A 17,158-nucleotide genomic window follows, 5' to 3' on the forward strand; every position below is an offset into this window, starting at 1 on the left:
AGAAGAATCAAATAGATGCTTAGCTCATTATAAGACAAAAAAATTTCAACAGAGGAAGTACACATTTATTGGAAAAGTAATAAAGAAAAGCCATGAATTATATTTAAAAATAAATCTCATACTTATTTCTCTTATTATAAAATACATGTTCATTAAAAAAAAACTTTAGGGGCTTCCCTGGTGGTGCAGTGGTTGAGAGTCCGCCTGCTGATGCAGGGGACACGGGTTCGTGCCCCGGTCCAGGAGGATCCCACATGCCGTGGAGCGGCTGGGCCCGTGAGCCATGGCCGCTGGGCCTGCGTGTCCGGAGCCTGTGCTCCGTAATGGGAGAGGCCACAACAGTGAGAGGCCTGCGTACCGCAAAGAAACAAACAAAAACAAAACAAACAAAAAAAAAACTTTAGGAAAAACACATAAGCATTAAAATAAAATAAAAAGAATCCATGATCCCCTTCATAATTCCAACACTGTCAATGAACTTTGTTAATGTTTTGGTATATTCCTTCCGGAGGCACACGTATAAACATTCTGCTTTTACAAAGCTGGTATTGTACATGTGGGTTTATAATCTGTTCTCTGTCTCTTTTTAACAACATGTTGTAAGCATCTCCTCATGGCATTAAAGATTTTTCTACAGTGTCATTTCCTTTCATCATTCTGCAGTGGAAATAGAGTTCCATTGTAGGGATATACTAAAAAAAATTAATCAATCCTCTACTATGGGACATTTTATGGTTGTTTTCAAATGTTTCTTATTATAATTAATGGTGCTGTGATTAGGGTTGTATTAATCTTTTGATAGACCTATGCTTATTTTCTCAGCATAAATTCATAGAAGTAAAATCAGTGGGTCAAATTTATGAATAATTGACAAACTGCTCTCTGGAAAAGATGGATCAGTTTACACTCCTGCCAATAGTGCTTGAGAACACATATTTCCTGGCATATTTGATAATACAACATGGTAGAATATAAAAATATCATTCCAATTTGGTAAATTAAAAAACCAACACTTTAATTTGCATTTGTATGACCATTTATGCTACATAGAATAGATCAAAGGAATAAATATAAAAGATGTAAATATAAGAAAATAAAACTATTATGTAATTTCCAATGCAAAGAGTAGGATACTAGGACAACTGACTATCCAATTGGAAAAATAAAGATTTTGTGCAAATTTATTGGCCACTCATGTTTCTAATTTTGTGAATTGCCTCTTTATGTCCTTCACCAACTTTGCATTTAGGTATGATTATCTTTTCTTTATGGATCTATTAGTGTTCTTTGTACTTTGAAAATCTGAATTCAAATTTTCATGTTTATTTTTCATAAGCAATGGCAAAATTTCCCCATTTTCCTGTTTAACTATTTAACTTTATTTGTGAACTTTATTTTAATACAGAGAAATTTAAAAAAATTTTAGTCAATTTATCAATCTCTTACTTTTTGGTTTCTTTTAAATTGCCAGCTGTACAATTTTCTTTCCAATTCTAAAAGTATTTCTATATTTTTTTCTAGTATTTTTGAGATTTCTTACATTTAAAATTTTAATCCACTTGAACATGTTTGATGTTCTTGTAGGACATGAGTAGCGATCTAATTTTTTTTTTCCAAATGGATAATTAGTTGTCCCAGTATTCTATTCTTTCCCTTGGAAATTACATAGTAGTATTTATTTCTTCATATTTATATACTTGATATTTATTCCTCTGATATATTATTTCATCAGCACCACACTGTTTCAATTACTGCAACTTTATCACATTTTTTAATACCTGTGAGTGAAACCTTATTCATTACTTACATCTTTAAAATGTCTTTAAAATGACACTTACACATAACTTCATTTATTTTAAAATGTCAAGAAAAAGCAAGAATTGTTCTAACTACTGCTTTAAAACTCATGTTTTGTTAAATAATCGTGTGCTTTTATGAAAGTTGATGCTTCTTTCCCCTTTAATAATAATAATGGTAATTATACAGTAATAATAAGGAGACCAAATGGTAGGAGAAAGTACAGTAACTTTGGAAACAGGCAGTCCTGGGTTGGAAACCTCACTTTGTCATTTATTAGCTGTGTGCTTTGGTCAAGTTAGTTCACCTTTAAGAGTCTCAGTTTATCCATTGGTAAAAAAAGGAATAAAACTACCAAATCTACTTCCTAGGGCAATGAGAGGATTAAATGGGACATTGCTAATACAGAGCAAGTCACTGCTGTCAAAGAAGGACCCCAGTAAATGTAATTTCCCTTCCCTTATACTGGTCTAGGATTTATTGTTTGTAAAACATTTTTATATACATCACCTCATTTGACTCACAAAAGTCTTGACTCATTGGCAATCATACGATTTCCGTGGTATTAAATTACACGATGATTTAATAAGATATGATGATGATATAATGGTATTTAATGGTCATCTTACAAGATAATGTTTTTTTTACTTAAAAACATCACTGAAACTTCTGCTACACTCTTAGGTATGAAATCACTTTAAATAATGACTCAGGATGGCAATATTTTTAACCTTTTCAACAATTTGATAACATAAGTAAGAATATGTGTACCATTAATGCACATATTTTTAGACACATATCTATTTTCTAAAGCAAAGCCCATAAGTATGTGATATGTTTGTAGTCTAACTAAACCAGTTTCTGTTGTGTTAATAGCATTGGATTCCAATTACATTAACCATAATTTTTAATTTAAAAATTAATAAGAAAAGAAACATTTTCTTCTCAGTTGAGTCAAATCATGGATTAAATCTCATATTAAATTAGTAATTTATATTTATAACAACTGGAACAAATAAATATGTAAATTAGTATAATATACTACTGTCACTAAGACTGTCTGAAGTCACTGAGACTTGAATTTGAGTCTCTGCTTTACAATGTAGCAGCTGTGTGACTTTGGCTAAGTTACCTAAGCACTTTGAGTTTTAGTTTCTCATCTGTAAAATAGAATAATAGTAGTATCTAGAAAGAAGATTGTTTGAGGGTAAAGGAAATAACTCTAATCAAGCATTTATCATAGTAAGTGTTCAATAGATGATTATTTTTGCTGTTGTTATTGCTATTATTGACTGGCGAGTAGCAAAATTATGCAGCCCCATTGGAAGGAAGGACTTAAAAGAATTTAAAGAAATAATAATTGAAGCTTTCAAATAGTAAACTCATGGCTAATATAATTGTATTTCAAGCAGATGATAGTTTCTTAAAAAATTAAATCATGCCTCTATATTTGGGTGGAGAGAAGAATTAATTTAAAAATATTTGTAGAGATTTTATTATTAACACAAAGTGTTAGTAATAAGGATAATGAAAAACAAGCGCTCCAATATTATTACAAACAGACCTATATTCACAGATAGATAAGGCTGAGTTTGAACCCCAAGGACAGAGGTTTGGGATACTATGAACTCATAGAGCAACATCCTGTTTTGATTTATGCATAAAAGCCTTGTTTTATTTTGCACACAGATCTTCCTTCCAACATTTTTAGAGGCTGTCACAAAAACTCAGTTAAGATATTGGGTGTCCTGTAACCTCTTCAAGCTTTTCTTCCTGCATTTAAGACTTACATGAGCAGAAGATTTAGACTTAAGTAGAGAGAAGACTTCCTTCTCCTTGGCTTTTAAGAGGACATGTTCTGGAAATCTCTGGAGAATCTTGCAGATGCTGCACAGTGAAGTATGGGGTATATATTTTTGGAACCTAGGGTAGGGGAGGAAAATCCTTCTTCTCTTCCCTTCTAGGTTCTTTGGTTAGCCTACTAATTAAATCAACATAAGACAGATTAACAACAACAGCAACAAAAAAACCAAATTTAATTCGTGTGTATGGAAGCCCATAGAAATATGAGACTACAAGAAGAGACCAAAGCAGGCAGCTTTTATACCTTCTGGACAAAGAAAAAAATAAACTTGTGAGGAATTGACAAGACAAAGAAGTTTGGACTTGGGTCAGTAAATTAGTGTAGAAGTAACAAGGTTTGTTTATAATACCCTTCTTGGCCCTAAATTTTCTATCTCTGGTGATAAGGATGCCCCGTCTACCTCCTGGGACAGGGAAGGTACTTTCACATGTGAGATTTATTTCCTGCTTTTAGGGGTACAAAGGAGGGTTAGTGTTTTTCTTGAACCAGCTGTTTCAAAATAATCAATATGCCAAAGTGGTATATTTGGGGCAGGCTGCCCTGAACCCCATCACCAGTAAGCTAATGCTCAGAACCAGGCCTTAGAAGAGCCACATATATGAGATAGTTGAAATCACCCAAACTTTCAGCAAAGGTTCAATCCTAGATTTGCTTCTTGAGTGTCTGCTTTGTCTTAAAACTGGCAAAATTTCTTGGCCCTGTGAACAGGCAGTTCTGTTCTTGAATAAGAAAGGTAGTTTTTGCTCATGTGGTTTGGAAAGGCTTCCTTTGCTGATTGTTTTCAGAGTGTGTGAAGCACTAGATTCTGAAGGTCAGAGAAACCATGACACATTCTGGGTAAGCTCATCAGCTCCTCACTACTTTGTGAGTTCAGAGGGGCATGATGCAGGCAGTCCAGTAAATGATGGTCATGATGTTCCACTGCAGAACATCTGGGTTTCCCTACAGGTATAATCGGTATGAGGTGAGTCATTAGTCATAACATTTTCTGGAAGAGTCAGAAGAGAAAAAGTTTAGAGTGAAATTGAATACAGTGTTGCAATTTACTCTTGTCACTCATATGAGAGGATGGTGTTTTGCAATGAGCTTGCTCACTGAGAAAGCTTACTGTAGCCTGGTTCCTAGCTAAGTATTGACTTAGAAATGAATAGAATGAAAATATAAGATTTTCTCAATCTGGTTTAATGTTATTTATACTAGGAATGTATGAAGATGTTGTGTGCAAACATGTCCTTTCATATGGTAAAAAAAAAAAAAAATCCATGGGGTAGGGGATGGGGATGGTGGTGGTACAGGGCAATGGGGAGAGCTACACAGTCAAAGAAAGGAAAAATGAAAACATGGAAACTGTAGGATGGGTAGCTAGGCCAGAAAGAAAGTAGTGGAAATCTCCTTACCCTAGGGAACTGAGTCTTGTTTACACCAGGTGTTTGCTAATGTTGTGAAGCCATCTGCAAATTCAAACTCTCAGTAACATACTAGACATATTCTTCCTGTTTGAATACAAACCCCACTTTTTCAAGGGCTAATGAGTTCTTTAAAATCGAGTGTTGTTTGAGGGTTCAAGGCTTGAAACTTCAAGGAGACAGATGTGTTTGTGACCAGGAAAAACAATTCAGGGAAGTGTTAGTTTGACTTGTAGCTAGCATCCACCATTTCAGACTAAAAGTTTTGTTTCCATATCTTAAGGACCAACGGGATAAAAAGGAGTTGATAACGTTATAGGTTTGAAATTCAGGATCTTTGATCATTTCCAACAAATATTTCCAAACAGCCTCTTCTGGGTAGGTCATGGCTTAGCGGGAAACTGCCTGCCTTCTGTCGCTCTCCCTCACAGAGGACCTAGGTGAGGCTTTGCACTCTGAAGATTTCCGTGGTACCACCAGCTTCTCTGACTGAACATGATGCCAGTTACCTGCCATTCTTTGCTTCCATGGTCGGGAAAGAAACTGTTGCCAGGGAATTCTTCTACTTCGTCTAGTGAACGTTGCGGGTAAGGGTCGGGGCTCTTGGAAAGAGGACTTGAAATTCCTCTGCGTTACCCGTAAATTGGAAGTTCTAACTCTTGGGTCCCTTCTTCGTCCCCTCCCTCTTCTCCCTGTGTCACTGTCAATTACACTTGGGCCATCTGGAGGTTTCTCTCTCGTCTGCATTTGTAGTGAGTAAGCAAGTCCATATCTACCGCCACGGTTTCCTGCGCGGCCCTGGCCGGGACCCCTTGCAGCTCGCACGGGGTGGCTCCGGGCCTCTCCAGCCTGGTGTGATGCGCGCCTCCTCGCTGCTCCCCCAAATCCCCAGACACAAAGGCCCCCTGAAAGCAGCGTCAACACTCGAGTTAGAACGTTCCCGAGGTTGGAAGCAAATTACCACTCTCAGGGCATTTGGGGGTAGTTTTGGTCTTTGAGACATCGGTCGCCCCATATTCCCCTCCATCGAATAGAAAGCAGAAAGGGTCTGCGCTCGCGCCGAGGGTCTGTCGAGGCAGGGGTGCAGCCCCAGACCTCCCAAGTTCTTGAGCTGGGTCCTCAGCTTCTAGCTCCTCCCCTTTCTCAGCCTTCCCAGCATCTCCCGGCCCAGCGGTTCAGGACCAGACCAGAACTTTCAACAATAGGATCGCATCTTTGCCCACGGGACACCAAACTCGCCTAATGAGAGACGCTGCAATGGGACGAAAGTTCTGCGGGACGACCCTTTTCCGGGTCCGATTCCCCCAGGTAGCAGTGGGTCGGGGCTGGGCGGGCCTTTGGATTGTGCTGAGCAATGCATGGATCTCCGAAGCTTGATTGGTTTTGGAGTTCAGTGGCCAAGAATCTCAAATTAAATTCTCTGCTTAGTCTTTCACTTCAGTGAACGGGTTCGGGCCTCGAGGCCGGTAATTCTGGCGTGCTGGGCCCTGAGGTCCGAGCTCACAGGGCCCACGCTGAGAACAGTCCAGTGGCACATCTTTTGTAAACCAGAGGCGCAGGTCGGATTCTTGGGGTGGGTGGAGCCGGCAGTTCCTTCCTCCTCCGCATAAACGTATTGGTGTTTGTGGATTTCCCCCTTTAATAGTCCATGAAGTCAACAAACTCCCCACATGGTGGCTCCCTTTACTAAAGTCGAGTAGTGAATTGGTACAAGGAGTCTTGGAAATTTTCAAATATTTCTAAAGATTTAACTCATTTCAGAATTCGCGTGGGCGGAAAGAGTAGGATTTTAATCGGGTTCACCTTTGACGTGAAGCAAGGCGGAAGACAGGAAAGCCACAGTCGGTAATAGCTCCGGGCGCTTTAGTAAGAAAGCCGTCTCTGCTTGATTATCCGGTCGTGTTCACCGCCGGCTCTTTGTGTGCGAGCTTACTCCAGAGGCAGAGCTGAACACGGAACACACGCATGTAAACACTCCAACATAAATCAGCGAACATATGCAGTGGAGACAAAGAGATTCACCCCCATGTAGATGTGGTTTGAATCTTTATTGCAGATAGGCAATCTGGAGCATCCCCAGGAATAAACTAAGAGGAAGTGGCAGTTTCTGGCCATGAATGGTCAGAAGGAAGCAAAACTTTGTCACCTTGGAGGAAGTATTAAATCTCAAATAAGAGAGCGGGAAAGGCATTGAAAATGAGCAGCATTATAATCTTGTCTTAGAAAAAGCATGCAGAATATAGCTTCTCTAAATGTTAGATCTAAATCATAGTAACAGGAAACACTCCCACTAAATTGCCATTTCCTCTAATTTTTGTTTAAGATCCAAATAATTAAAATGCACACTAATGGTTATCGATGGCTCTGTTTCTTTTTTAAAAGAAATAGACCCGAGTTCCCTTACTGGAGTAGAAATTTACAGATCTTCTTAAATAACCCCGGGACTTGGAAGCTTCCTGGTGTATATGGTCTTCCCTTATTGCTTTCCTCTCCCCACGTCATTTTCAGTTAAAAAATTTTAGCCATCCCCAACGAAGGGATTCCTGTTAGAAACCCTCAGTAAGTGAATTTGTACTGGGTATCCTCGTGCTTTCCCCGTCTGTCTGTAACCCCCAAACAGAACTCAAGCTGTAAATAAAGGGGAGAAACATATTTCTCACTCCCAAATTCTTAAAATTTCAGTTTTTGTGGAAAATACAATTTCACAATTTCAATGTTAAAATTAGTAAGAGCCACAGAAAGTGTGAAGGCGTCCAAATAGGTCATCTAGAGATCCAAAAACCAGGACTAAGGGGAGACATAGAATGCTCTTTACTCAGAAGGGCAGGGGCAAGGGTTGGACAGTTCTCACCATTAAGGGCATTCGTGGACACTGCAAGGGAGGAACATATCTGAACAACGGGGGAACTTGGACGATGAATCGCCACATTAAGGGCACCACTACCAAATCTTCAGAGGCTCTGGTGAAAAATTAAACTAGTGGCAATTCTCAATGTTTGCAGCATCTGCGACCAAACAGTTCAGCACTCCAAGCCTGGACAGCTCCACAGGCCGAGCTCCGGACGCGGCTTTAACTCTAATCAATTCTACTCAGAGCCAGACTGTCAACGACAGCCAGACTCATTAGCGATTTACTGAAAATCCTCCAAGAATTCCCTTTAAAAACAAAACGACTTCCACATTTAATTGTCTATCTAAAAGAACATACGCAAGAAATTAGGAGATCTAAATTAAATTTATTAATAGGAGGGCTTGATGGTGCTTAATTCCAGAGCTCAGAGCTCTGATTGCTGGGGCTTGATGAAAAAGCAAAAAGAAATAAGAGGGACATAGTTAAAAACATGATTTTCACCATTCTCAAAATTCTATGAATTCTTTACCCATCCTTGAGAAGTGGGTAAAATTGAAAACAATCAAACAATTAAACTTCTTTAAAATTGTACTGTTTGAGTTAAAGGTGTTTATGAGAAGTCGATGACTCCGGATCTTATCCAAGAGGACGGCACAGAATAGTTAATATGTTCCTTGAGGGACTAGGATGCTGACGTCTTTTTCTGATACCCGATCATTACGTGACTGGAAAAAAAAAAAAAAAGGAAGTCATTCCATGAATAAAAATCGGAGTGCAACAGTGCAACAAAATATTCTGTACTTAAAGGCCATAGGCAGACAGATGTTGACAAAGAAGGCTCTTCCAAAGCCACGTTCGGATTGATTTCTGCTAACTGCACATATAAACAGGAGCAGAGGGCCGGTCACCTCTGTAACCACCGGCAGCAGCAGCAGAAGCCGCAGCTTCAGACGCAGCCAGAGGGACTTCTGAGCAGAGAAGGCGCTGCCGACTCGCGCAGCTGCCTGACCGAGTGGCTCCCACAGACGCCGGCTGCGCTGGGGCCCTCTCTCTTTCCTTCGTCTCCTTCTAAGACTTTCCCTCTTTCCTTATCACTTCTTTCTCTCCGTGAACTTAAGGCCACTTTGTCCCCCACCCCTCTTAACTCGTCGCCCCCTCCTTCTTCCTTCTACATCTCTCTCCTCGCCCCCTTCTCTCGGTGTCACGCTCCCTCCTAGTCCTGAGCGTCCACAAACTTTTGAACAGAATACCGGCCTCAGCAAACAAGTCCTTCAGCTCCTCCTGCTGCTCCTGCTCGTTGCTGCGGCTTCTGCTCAGACACTAACGCCAGACGGTGATGCCTCTTGGGTTGTGACTCCAGAGCAGAAACTTGGAGAAGCCCTTTGCCCGCCGTCCTACTTGGCAGCAAACCCTCTGCTGGCAGCGGTAGGAGTTGAATGGTAAGGGGAAAAAAATCTTACCAAACCAAACAACTCACCTGACTGCTAATTCTTTCGCCAGCATCAGGGTACGAGTTAGCTTTCCTTCGTACCAGATATGGCGAGTTATTGGGCGTTGGGTATATACATATACTTTCTAACTATAGCGAGAAGGAAGTGGCGGGGGCGCGCCGGCTGTCATTAAGCCGTATTCAATACTGGGAGTCAGAGGTGAGCGCCGTCCCTCCCTCAGTTCAGGGAGTTTCTAGGGGTCGGAGGGTGGAAGGCCAGTGGCGTTCTGACTGCTGTGTGCTCTCTTTCGCGTCCTGCGCAGAATGACCATGTGTAGCGGAGTGAGGCTGGCCCTGCTGGTCTACGGGATAATAATGCACAGCAGCGTCTATTGCTCACCTGCCGCCGCCGGACTCCGGTTTCCTGGGATCAGGTAGGTGCTGGCTGCCCTAGCTGAGCTGAGGCCGGGGCTTCCCTTCCCCTGACACCTCCTCGTGGTCGCCCTCCTGCAGTTCCTCGGTCAGGCTACGACCGGTCAGGCTTACCACCACCTCCCCATGCGGCCCCACTGCACCGCCACCAGCCTGGGTCCGGCCGCGGGTCAGTGGCCGTGGCTCAGCGGGAGGATCCCGGCAGACTCCGCTGGGCCTCGGCCCCCCTCCCCCAGCCCGCCGCAGCCGAGGCGCCTGGGTGGACCGAGCGCACTTCGGCGGGCTGGTGAAACCTCCCCTCCCCCAACCCCTCCCACGGGAGGGGGGCAGGGCCGGGCCCTATTCTTAGCTTGAGTTAGGAGAACTTTGGCTCCCGGAGCCAGTTTGGGGGGGGGGGTTGAGAGTGAAGCTCCTGTGGACTTTGCTTTGTTACAGCTTGTTCGGGACTATCGGGGCGGGGTCTCCCTCTCTCTCCTCACCTCAATTAGAATTCTTTCTACTGGAAGAGCTTCCTCTCAAGTGATAGGTTTTCCAACTGCATTTTGAGTCTTGGGGAGAGGGAGTGTTGGCCGGGTAGAGTTAAGAAGAAGCTATTTGAGAGAAGGAAAACAAAGATGAGGGAGGGGGAAATAGATGAAATGGATGCAAAGGAGCAACAGAAACCAAACTGGCAGGCAGTACTGGGAAGGCAGCCCTACCCACCCCAGGCAGGAGTAACCCTGGCTTCCCCCACCCACCCCCAATTCCGGGTTTCTAATCGGTCGGCGCTGCCCGGGTTCCCCGCCGCAGCCCCAGAGTCCCGGGCCTGTCAGCGGGAGAGTGGAAGCTCGCAGCGCAGCATCGGCACTCCGCTGTGCACCGGGCTCCCGGCGGCGAGGAGCGCGCGTTCTGACCGCAAAGCTGCTCCTCCGAGCCGCGCCCAAGAATGATCTCCTTAGGGGTCGCTGACCATTGATTTGGGTTCTGGCTTCGGTGTTAGGATTCCAGCATCTGGGCACGGGGTACGGGGTGGAAGTGCCGAGAAAGACCAGGAGACTCCGAGCAGCCGGGCCAGGGCAGACAGGCGCGTCGCCGAGGAAAGGCTGGGTGTGGGGCGAGCGCAGCAATGCCTTGCCCCTACCTCTCCAGGGATGGAGAAAAGGCGAGCGAAGTAACGAAGTATGGCTAACCCCTCCTAAAGCGCGCTACTTGCCTTGGCCGCTTTCCTAGTCTCTCCAGCGGCCGAAAGCGAGTGGGTTGTGTATACTAACCCATCTCTCCCGTCCTGTATCAAGGATTGAGTTGGTAGGTAAGGGCGACTGCGAGATTGTTGTCTCTCGGTCCCCTGTTGACCCTTTGACCCTCTCCCTTTGCCTCTGGGTTGAGATGCTGTCCCGCCGCCCCGCCACCGCTAACATATTAGCGCGAACTATCTACTTACTGGACTTAAAAGCCTTATTACACCCCCAGCTATTTTCAAAGTCCCGTGTGCCTGACACTTTCTCCGGGCAAGAGGTACCGGAGGGCGCGGACATGCCACGGAATGAGCCGCTGCCAAACAGGCTAAGTTTAGGGGCATCTATTACTCATGTTCCTGCCAGATCCTCTCCCACCCAAAATAGAAGCCGGAGGTTCTCCGTGACCTACATCTGCGCGGGGAAGGACTCCCCTGGGCTCGGAGGCTGGGTGGGGGTGGCTGCTGGCGTTGGCCGCCGGACTCCCCAGCCATCCACCCTCTCTGGCTCCCGGCCTCCCCCATCCGGTCTTCGCGTGGCCAGCGTCTCTCTCCTAGAGCCCTTCTCATCTCTGCCCGCCGCTGCTTGTGGACGGAGGCTCAAGCGCCAGGCCGGGAGCGGAGCGGTCCTCCTCCGTGGCCAGGTGTGCTAAGTCGGCGCAGACGCCTCGGCTTCCCAGTGCCCGTTGAGGCCGCGGCCCGGGCAGGGCGACCCTGCACCCGCGAGATGAGGGGTGGGAATTTCTGTTGGGTGGAGTTTTCTCCTCCTACTTCTACCCGCACCCCTGTCCTAGAAGAAGAGGCAATTCTCCAAGGGGCTCCTTTAGGAAGAAGGAAAATCGTGAGAGCCCCTAGGGATCTTTGGGTCCTCGCAGAGCCGAGGAGGGACCTGTAGTGACCACTCCTCGTGCCCCCGACTACCGCTGCAGGCCGGAGGACGAGGCGTACGACGAGGACGGAAACCCGCTGCAGGACTTCTATGACTCGGATCCACCTGGCGTGGGGAGCCCCGCCTCCGCGCTGCGCGACGCCTACGCGCTCTACTACCCGGCGGAGGAAAGGTACCACCGCACGGCCCTGCGCCGGCCCAGGACTGGGAGGGAGAAAGGGGCAGGGGGTGGCCCATCGAGTAGGTTCTTTTTCATAAAAGCCCTCAAGCCTCTCCTCTCCCGGGATGGTTCCCACGAGAGCGAGAGAAAGTTAGTAGCGGGCCGGTTTGTGTGGACATGAGGGCCGCGTGGGGACGAAAGGTCCGTGGCCCAAGGAGTGGCAGTGAGTGCGCGCCCAGGCCGGGCTCCACACCTGCGGTCCCCGGAGGGCAGGACGAACTCCGGTTCCTGGCACTCACGGGAACATCCCAAGAGTCATCCCCGAGTGCCTTGCCTCTGGGGTTTTCCCCGGCAGCCTCCCGGAGCACCGCGGGGCGTGCGTGCCCAGCTGGGGACCTGGGGCTGCCACTTGGGGACAGTCAGTGACCCCAGGCGCGCACTTTGCCTCCTTGTTAGAGATTTCGCCCACGGGGTCCTTAACAAGGCCTACCGCAAAGTGCTGGACCAGCTGTCCGCCAGGAAATACCTGCAGACGCTCACGGCCAAGGGCGTGGGGTAAGAGTTTGCGAAAGAGTTAACCCGCGCGTAATGGCGCGCCCCCGCGAGCGCCGGGGTGGGTATCTGTGCCAATGCGCGCTGGGCGGGCGGCGCAGCTTCTACGTCCGTGCGTGCACGTGGGGCCGAGGGTGCGTCTGCGCCGCAGGGTCTGCCGGGCCAGCTCCCGGAGGCAGACTAAGGTTCGGAGACAGCGACTTAAGTTTGGCCAGAGAGCTCGGGAACTGGGCGAGGAAGGGAGAAGGCAGGAAACCCGGGGAATCTGATCCATTTTGAATAATTGAAAAAAAGAAAAAGCCCCCCTCCCCCACCCCAGGCCTTCAAAACCTTCAAGCTTCGTGGGACGATTGGCTAGGATATCCTCTAAGCATAACTTTTTCTTTCCTCATTTTTCTTTCACTGTAAATTCAGTTCGAAACAAACAAATCCTCAGATTTGGACCCTTAAGGAAACAGTTTTTGCTGGTGCCAGACAAACCCAGAGCACAGGGCTTGCGTGGAGCATCTCTCAGCAGAAGGCAACATTTTAATAAAGCCCATGGGACAAAAGATTACATTTTCCGCAATTAATAATTCATGCGATGAAAAATATTGCCTACAGCCTGTCGACTTATATTATTATCACGTTTTTCACTTTAGCGCGCAGGAGAGGAGTGTTCATGTCTGACTAGGAATTGCGGGATCGATGTAAACTCCACGGCAGCAGCCAACTTGAAATTTAGGGCTCTTCGGTTATTTTCTCTGTACGTGGGGTTGGGTGGGGGTGTGCCAGGAACGGTCAGGACGATTGAGCGCAAAAGCATGGATATTCAAATCTCAGCAGGCAGCATTTGGAGAGAGGTTGGCCTTAAGTCGCTTGCCTTTGGCCCGGACCTCATCTGGGGCCCATTCTGTAAGGACTTAGTGCCCCAAGATAGTCGATGGGGAGGGAGGAGTGAGGGTTCCCATCGCAGCCCTCCCTCCGGCAGCTCTCTGGCCGAGCAAGGCGACGCGGTGGGCGTTGAGAGCCGGCGTCCTCCCTGAAGACTCCCGCTTGGGGTGGGGCCCGTCTGCCTCCAGCAACTATTCAACCTGTGTCTCCCGCCCCGCCACCCTCTTCCCGACCTCTTTCCTTGCAGTGGGAACCTGGGCGGAGGCGCGGACGATGACTCGGAGCCGCTCTCCAAGCGCCACTCGGACGGAATCTTCACGGACAGCTACAGCCGCTACCGGAAACAAATGGCTGTTAAGAAATACTTGGCGGCCGTCCTAGGGAAAAGGTATAAACAAAGGGTTAAAAACAAAGGACGGCGAATAGCGTATTTGTAGCGATGAGTTACCAGCTACCCTGTGTATACAACCCTGACACACTGAAAAGTCATTTTCCCAACTGACTGAACAGTCATCGCTCTTGTGTTCTGTCCAAACATGTATTTATGTATGAAGTAAAGCCATTAAATGAATATTTTGATAATAATATTGTTTTTCTTTTTACAAAGCACTAGAGAATGCACAGATATACTTTGTGGACCAATTATTGATATTGATATATATATATATATTACAAATTTATATTAAGAATATATATATAAAAGTATAATTGAAAGCAGTTCAAAGTGTGCACAAGGATTGAAAATTCGCCTGAGCTGTTTGTTTTTATATAAAATAAATAGAAAAATAGACAATCATTGTTTTGAATATTACTCCTATTTTTGTAAACTGGAATTAAAAGGACAGTATTTTTATCCACTACAGGCCTGAAGATATTAATACCGACCATTTGCTACTGTACATAAACAGTGATGCCCTGCTCCAGGGAGATTTTGAGTAATGATTTGGGAGAATTGCTGGAGGGCACTCTTTCCCAGTGAGTCTTTGGGGCAGGCTGCTTCAATCCCAGCTGGACTCAACTAGCCACTGTCCCCCTCGCTGGGTGGCAATTCCAATACTTCTGCTTTCTTGGATTCTATTTTCATGTGTATATGTTTCTCTTCAGACTCACCCCAGAAGGAAATTCTCCTGATAAAACAACAGCTGGATCCAAATTGCGCTTCTCCCCAGGATTCATACCACTCCCTGGGGGAGGAATTGGACTCTACAGAGAAGGGAGACTTGAATAGGAAGCTCCCTTTTCTGTACTTCCAGGGACCCCAATATTCCAAGGTTAGGGCAGTTGGAACAAAGTGAAGGAAATGTAGGAATATTGGAAAAGGCAGAGCGTAAGGCAGTAGGAGGAGGACCCTCCTGGAGAGGGACTGGCTGGGGGCTGCCTCAGGCCTGGGAGCTGGGCATAAGCCGAGTCCCACCGTAGTCCCCTGCCTGCCTGACTTTGGGCGCTGGGTATTGGAAATGGATGCAAAGTACAATGTGTTTTTCTCCAGTGCTGTCCATGCTTCTCATCTTGTGAAATGGCCAGGATCCTCCCCTTTGAACCTTGCTCTGTAAGAGCCACCCTTTTCTTTCGTGGTTTTCTGAAGACTTCTTTCCCACCCTCTCGCACCAGTTTTTAAAGTACTGTTTACCATTTTTCATTCACTTCTCTTAAATTTGTAATGCTTCTTAATATTTTTGTTGTTTGATGCTAGCACTTATTGTAAAGTATAGGAACCCTTGTGTAGTTACCACTAAGTAATTATGCACTAAATATGAATCTTTTGTTTCTTGTTGATTGAGTTTGTAGGTAAAATGTATTTTTCTACATTATGGCTTATTGCTTAGTAAAATTTATTTCATAAAACCAACCTTTGTCATATTAGAATGTGTAGTGTTCACATGTTGGTCAGTTGTACTAACTGACAAATCATTTAAATCTCATCTTCATATGTATGAGTACTATCTTATATTTGTGGTCAAGAGTGAGGTAAGCAAGCTCCAACAGGCCCTGAGAATGTCCCCTTGGATTCTTTCTTGGCTACAGAAAGCATGTCTGTCTGTTTCCTATCAATTTCTTGAACCTGTCAAGTAATCTCAATAAACAAAAGAACCTTCACCCAGCAACCAGCTCAAGCAACAACAGGCAAACCAGCCAGCCAAACTCCCAGATTTCAGGCCCAAGTTCTTTTGAAAAAAACAAAACAAAACAAGAAAAGATTAAACATTAGCTTGTAAAGTTTAAAGGACCTTTCCTTTTCCTTTACGGATTTGATCAGTATGAAGTCATAAATCAAAGAAAACTGACTTGGATTTGCATTCCCAGGCAGGATGGATGCTGCCAGGAGATCACATTGCAAACAGTGAAAGCACAGAGGCATTCGATCTATGCCTGAGTCCTGTGTACAGAATCAATCTTTCTTTAATTCTGCAGTCTCCTCAGGCAATGTGACACGGGATGCAGTTTGCAGCTTTAGTGCCTTTCTTCGCCTTTTAAATCGCCACGAATCACAGATGGCTATTTAGTGGCCCTACAATGCTGCAACACATCGGCTTGCATTTTAGTCTTAATTATTTGTTTCTTGGATAATGGGCAGTTTTCTGTATTTGTGTCAGCTGTTAGTGGTGAAATAGGGCTCTAGTTAACCTTTTTTTTACGAAGTCTAATTTAGTGTTCCCGTGGCTAGTTGCAAGCATTTACAGTGATCACCCAGTTTAATCTTTTGTATATTTTTTAGAAATGCCAAGAGCCTTACTAATAACCTGGAGCAGATTTATGATATAGTGATAATTTAGATAGATGTTAGTCTTGAAGCTCTTATTTTATGTGCAACTGATTATAAAAACATCTTACCCGAGTATTATTACACACATGATATCTATAATTAGGACTTTGATAACTGTTATATAAAGTGTGTAAAATTTGTATGAATAAATTTTTATAAACAATGCAACTTCGTCTAATGTGTGGGGAAAAAAGACATTCAGGAAATAACTACTTTAAAATCTCTTAAAGTATTTTCTTTAGCAACCATAAGATTTTTCATGTCTGGAATATCTATCTAATCATCCATGTATTTTCATAAATTGTATTTTAATATCTGCTTGATGGGTTACTGAATTCGACTAAAAATTTAAAGTAGCTACTTAGATGGAGACGCCTAAGAAGATACTAAGCTCATAAATAGGTGAAGATATTGGAACCTTTATAGGATGCTCAATTTAGATTAATTTCCATCCCCTAGTGTGTAAATACATTGCTCAGTACTCAGAAAGTTGCTATCCAGTGGTGGGAGATAGTAACTGGGTATTAGTTACACCTTTGAAATAGAAATCTAACATTGTTATTTTGTAAGTAACTCTGCACACTAAATTGGTCTCCATAAAATTCTGTATAAAAATGACTTAACTTTGGAGGTTTAAAAATATGTTTAGAGATCTATAAACAACTGTCTCTGATTAAAATGCTTTGGGCAGAAGGAAAAAGGATATGAGTAAGCAAAGAGTTAATTAAATATCTTTAAAAGAAAATGTACTTTGAAGTCCAGGACAAAATGTGAAAAGTCATTTGTGGATTTTTTTTAGTCATATTAACAAACTTTAAAGCAAAGCCTTCATATGAAAGTCCCATAAATTTCTCAGTGGTGTTTATTTTGGAGCCCTTGCTATTTCTGGGTTAAAAAAATGTAATAAAAATCACTTATAATAAGTCAC

General features: G+C 44.5%; 1 protein-coding gene across 1 annotated transcript; it reads left to right on the top strand.

Annotated features, from left to right (window-relative positions):
- Positions 1-8,698: 8,698 nt before the first annotated feature.
- ADCYAP1 (adenylate cyclase activating polypeptide 1) lies at positions 8,699-16,393 on the top strand. The gene is made up of 5 exons (XM_049697679.1): positions 8,699-9,357; positions 9,671-9,781; positions 11,922-12,053; positions 12,498-12,596; positions 13,714-16,393. Exons 2-5 carry the CDS (start codon positions 9,672-9,674, stop codon positions 13,901-13,903), a joined length of 531 nt encoding a protein of 176 aa, XP_049553636.1. The 5' UTR covers positions 8,699-9,357; position 9,671; the 3' UTR covers positions 13,904-16,393.
- Positions 16,394-17,158: the final 765 nt, after the last annotated feature.

The sequence above is a fragment of the Orcinus orca genome, chromosome 15 (genome assembly GCF_937001465.1).
Source record: "Orcinus orca chromosome 15, mOrcOrc1.1, whole genome shotgun sequence".
Taxonomy (NCBI): domain Eukaryota; kingdom Metazoa; phylum Chordata; class Mammalia; order Artiodactyla; family Delphinidae; genus Orcinus; species Orcinus orca.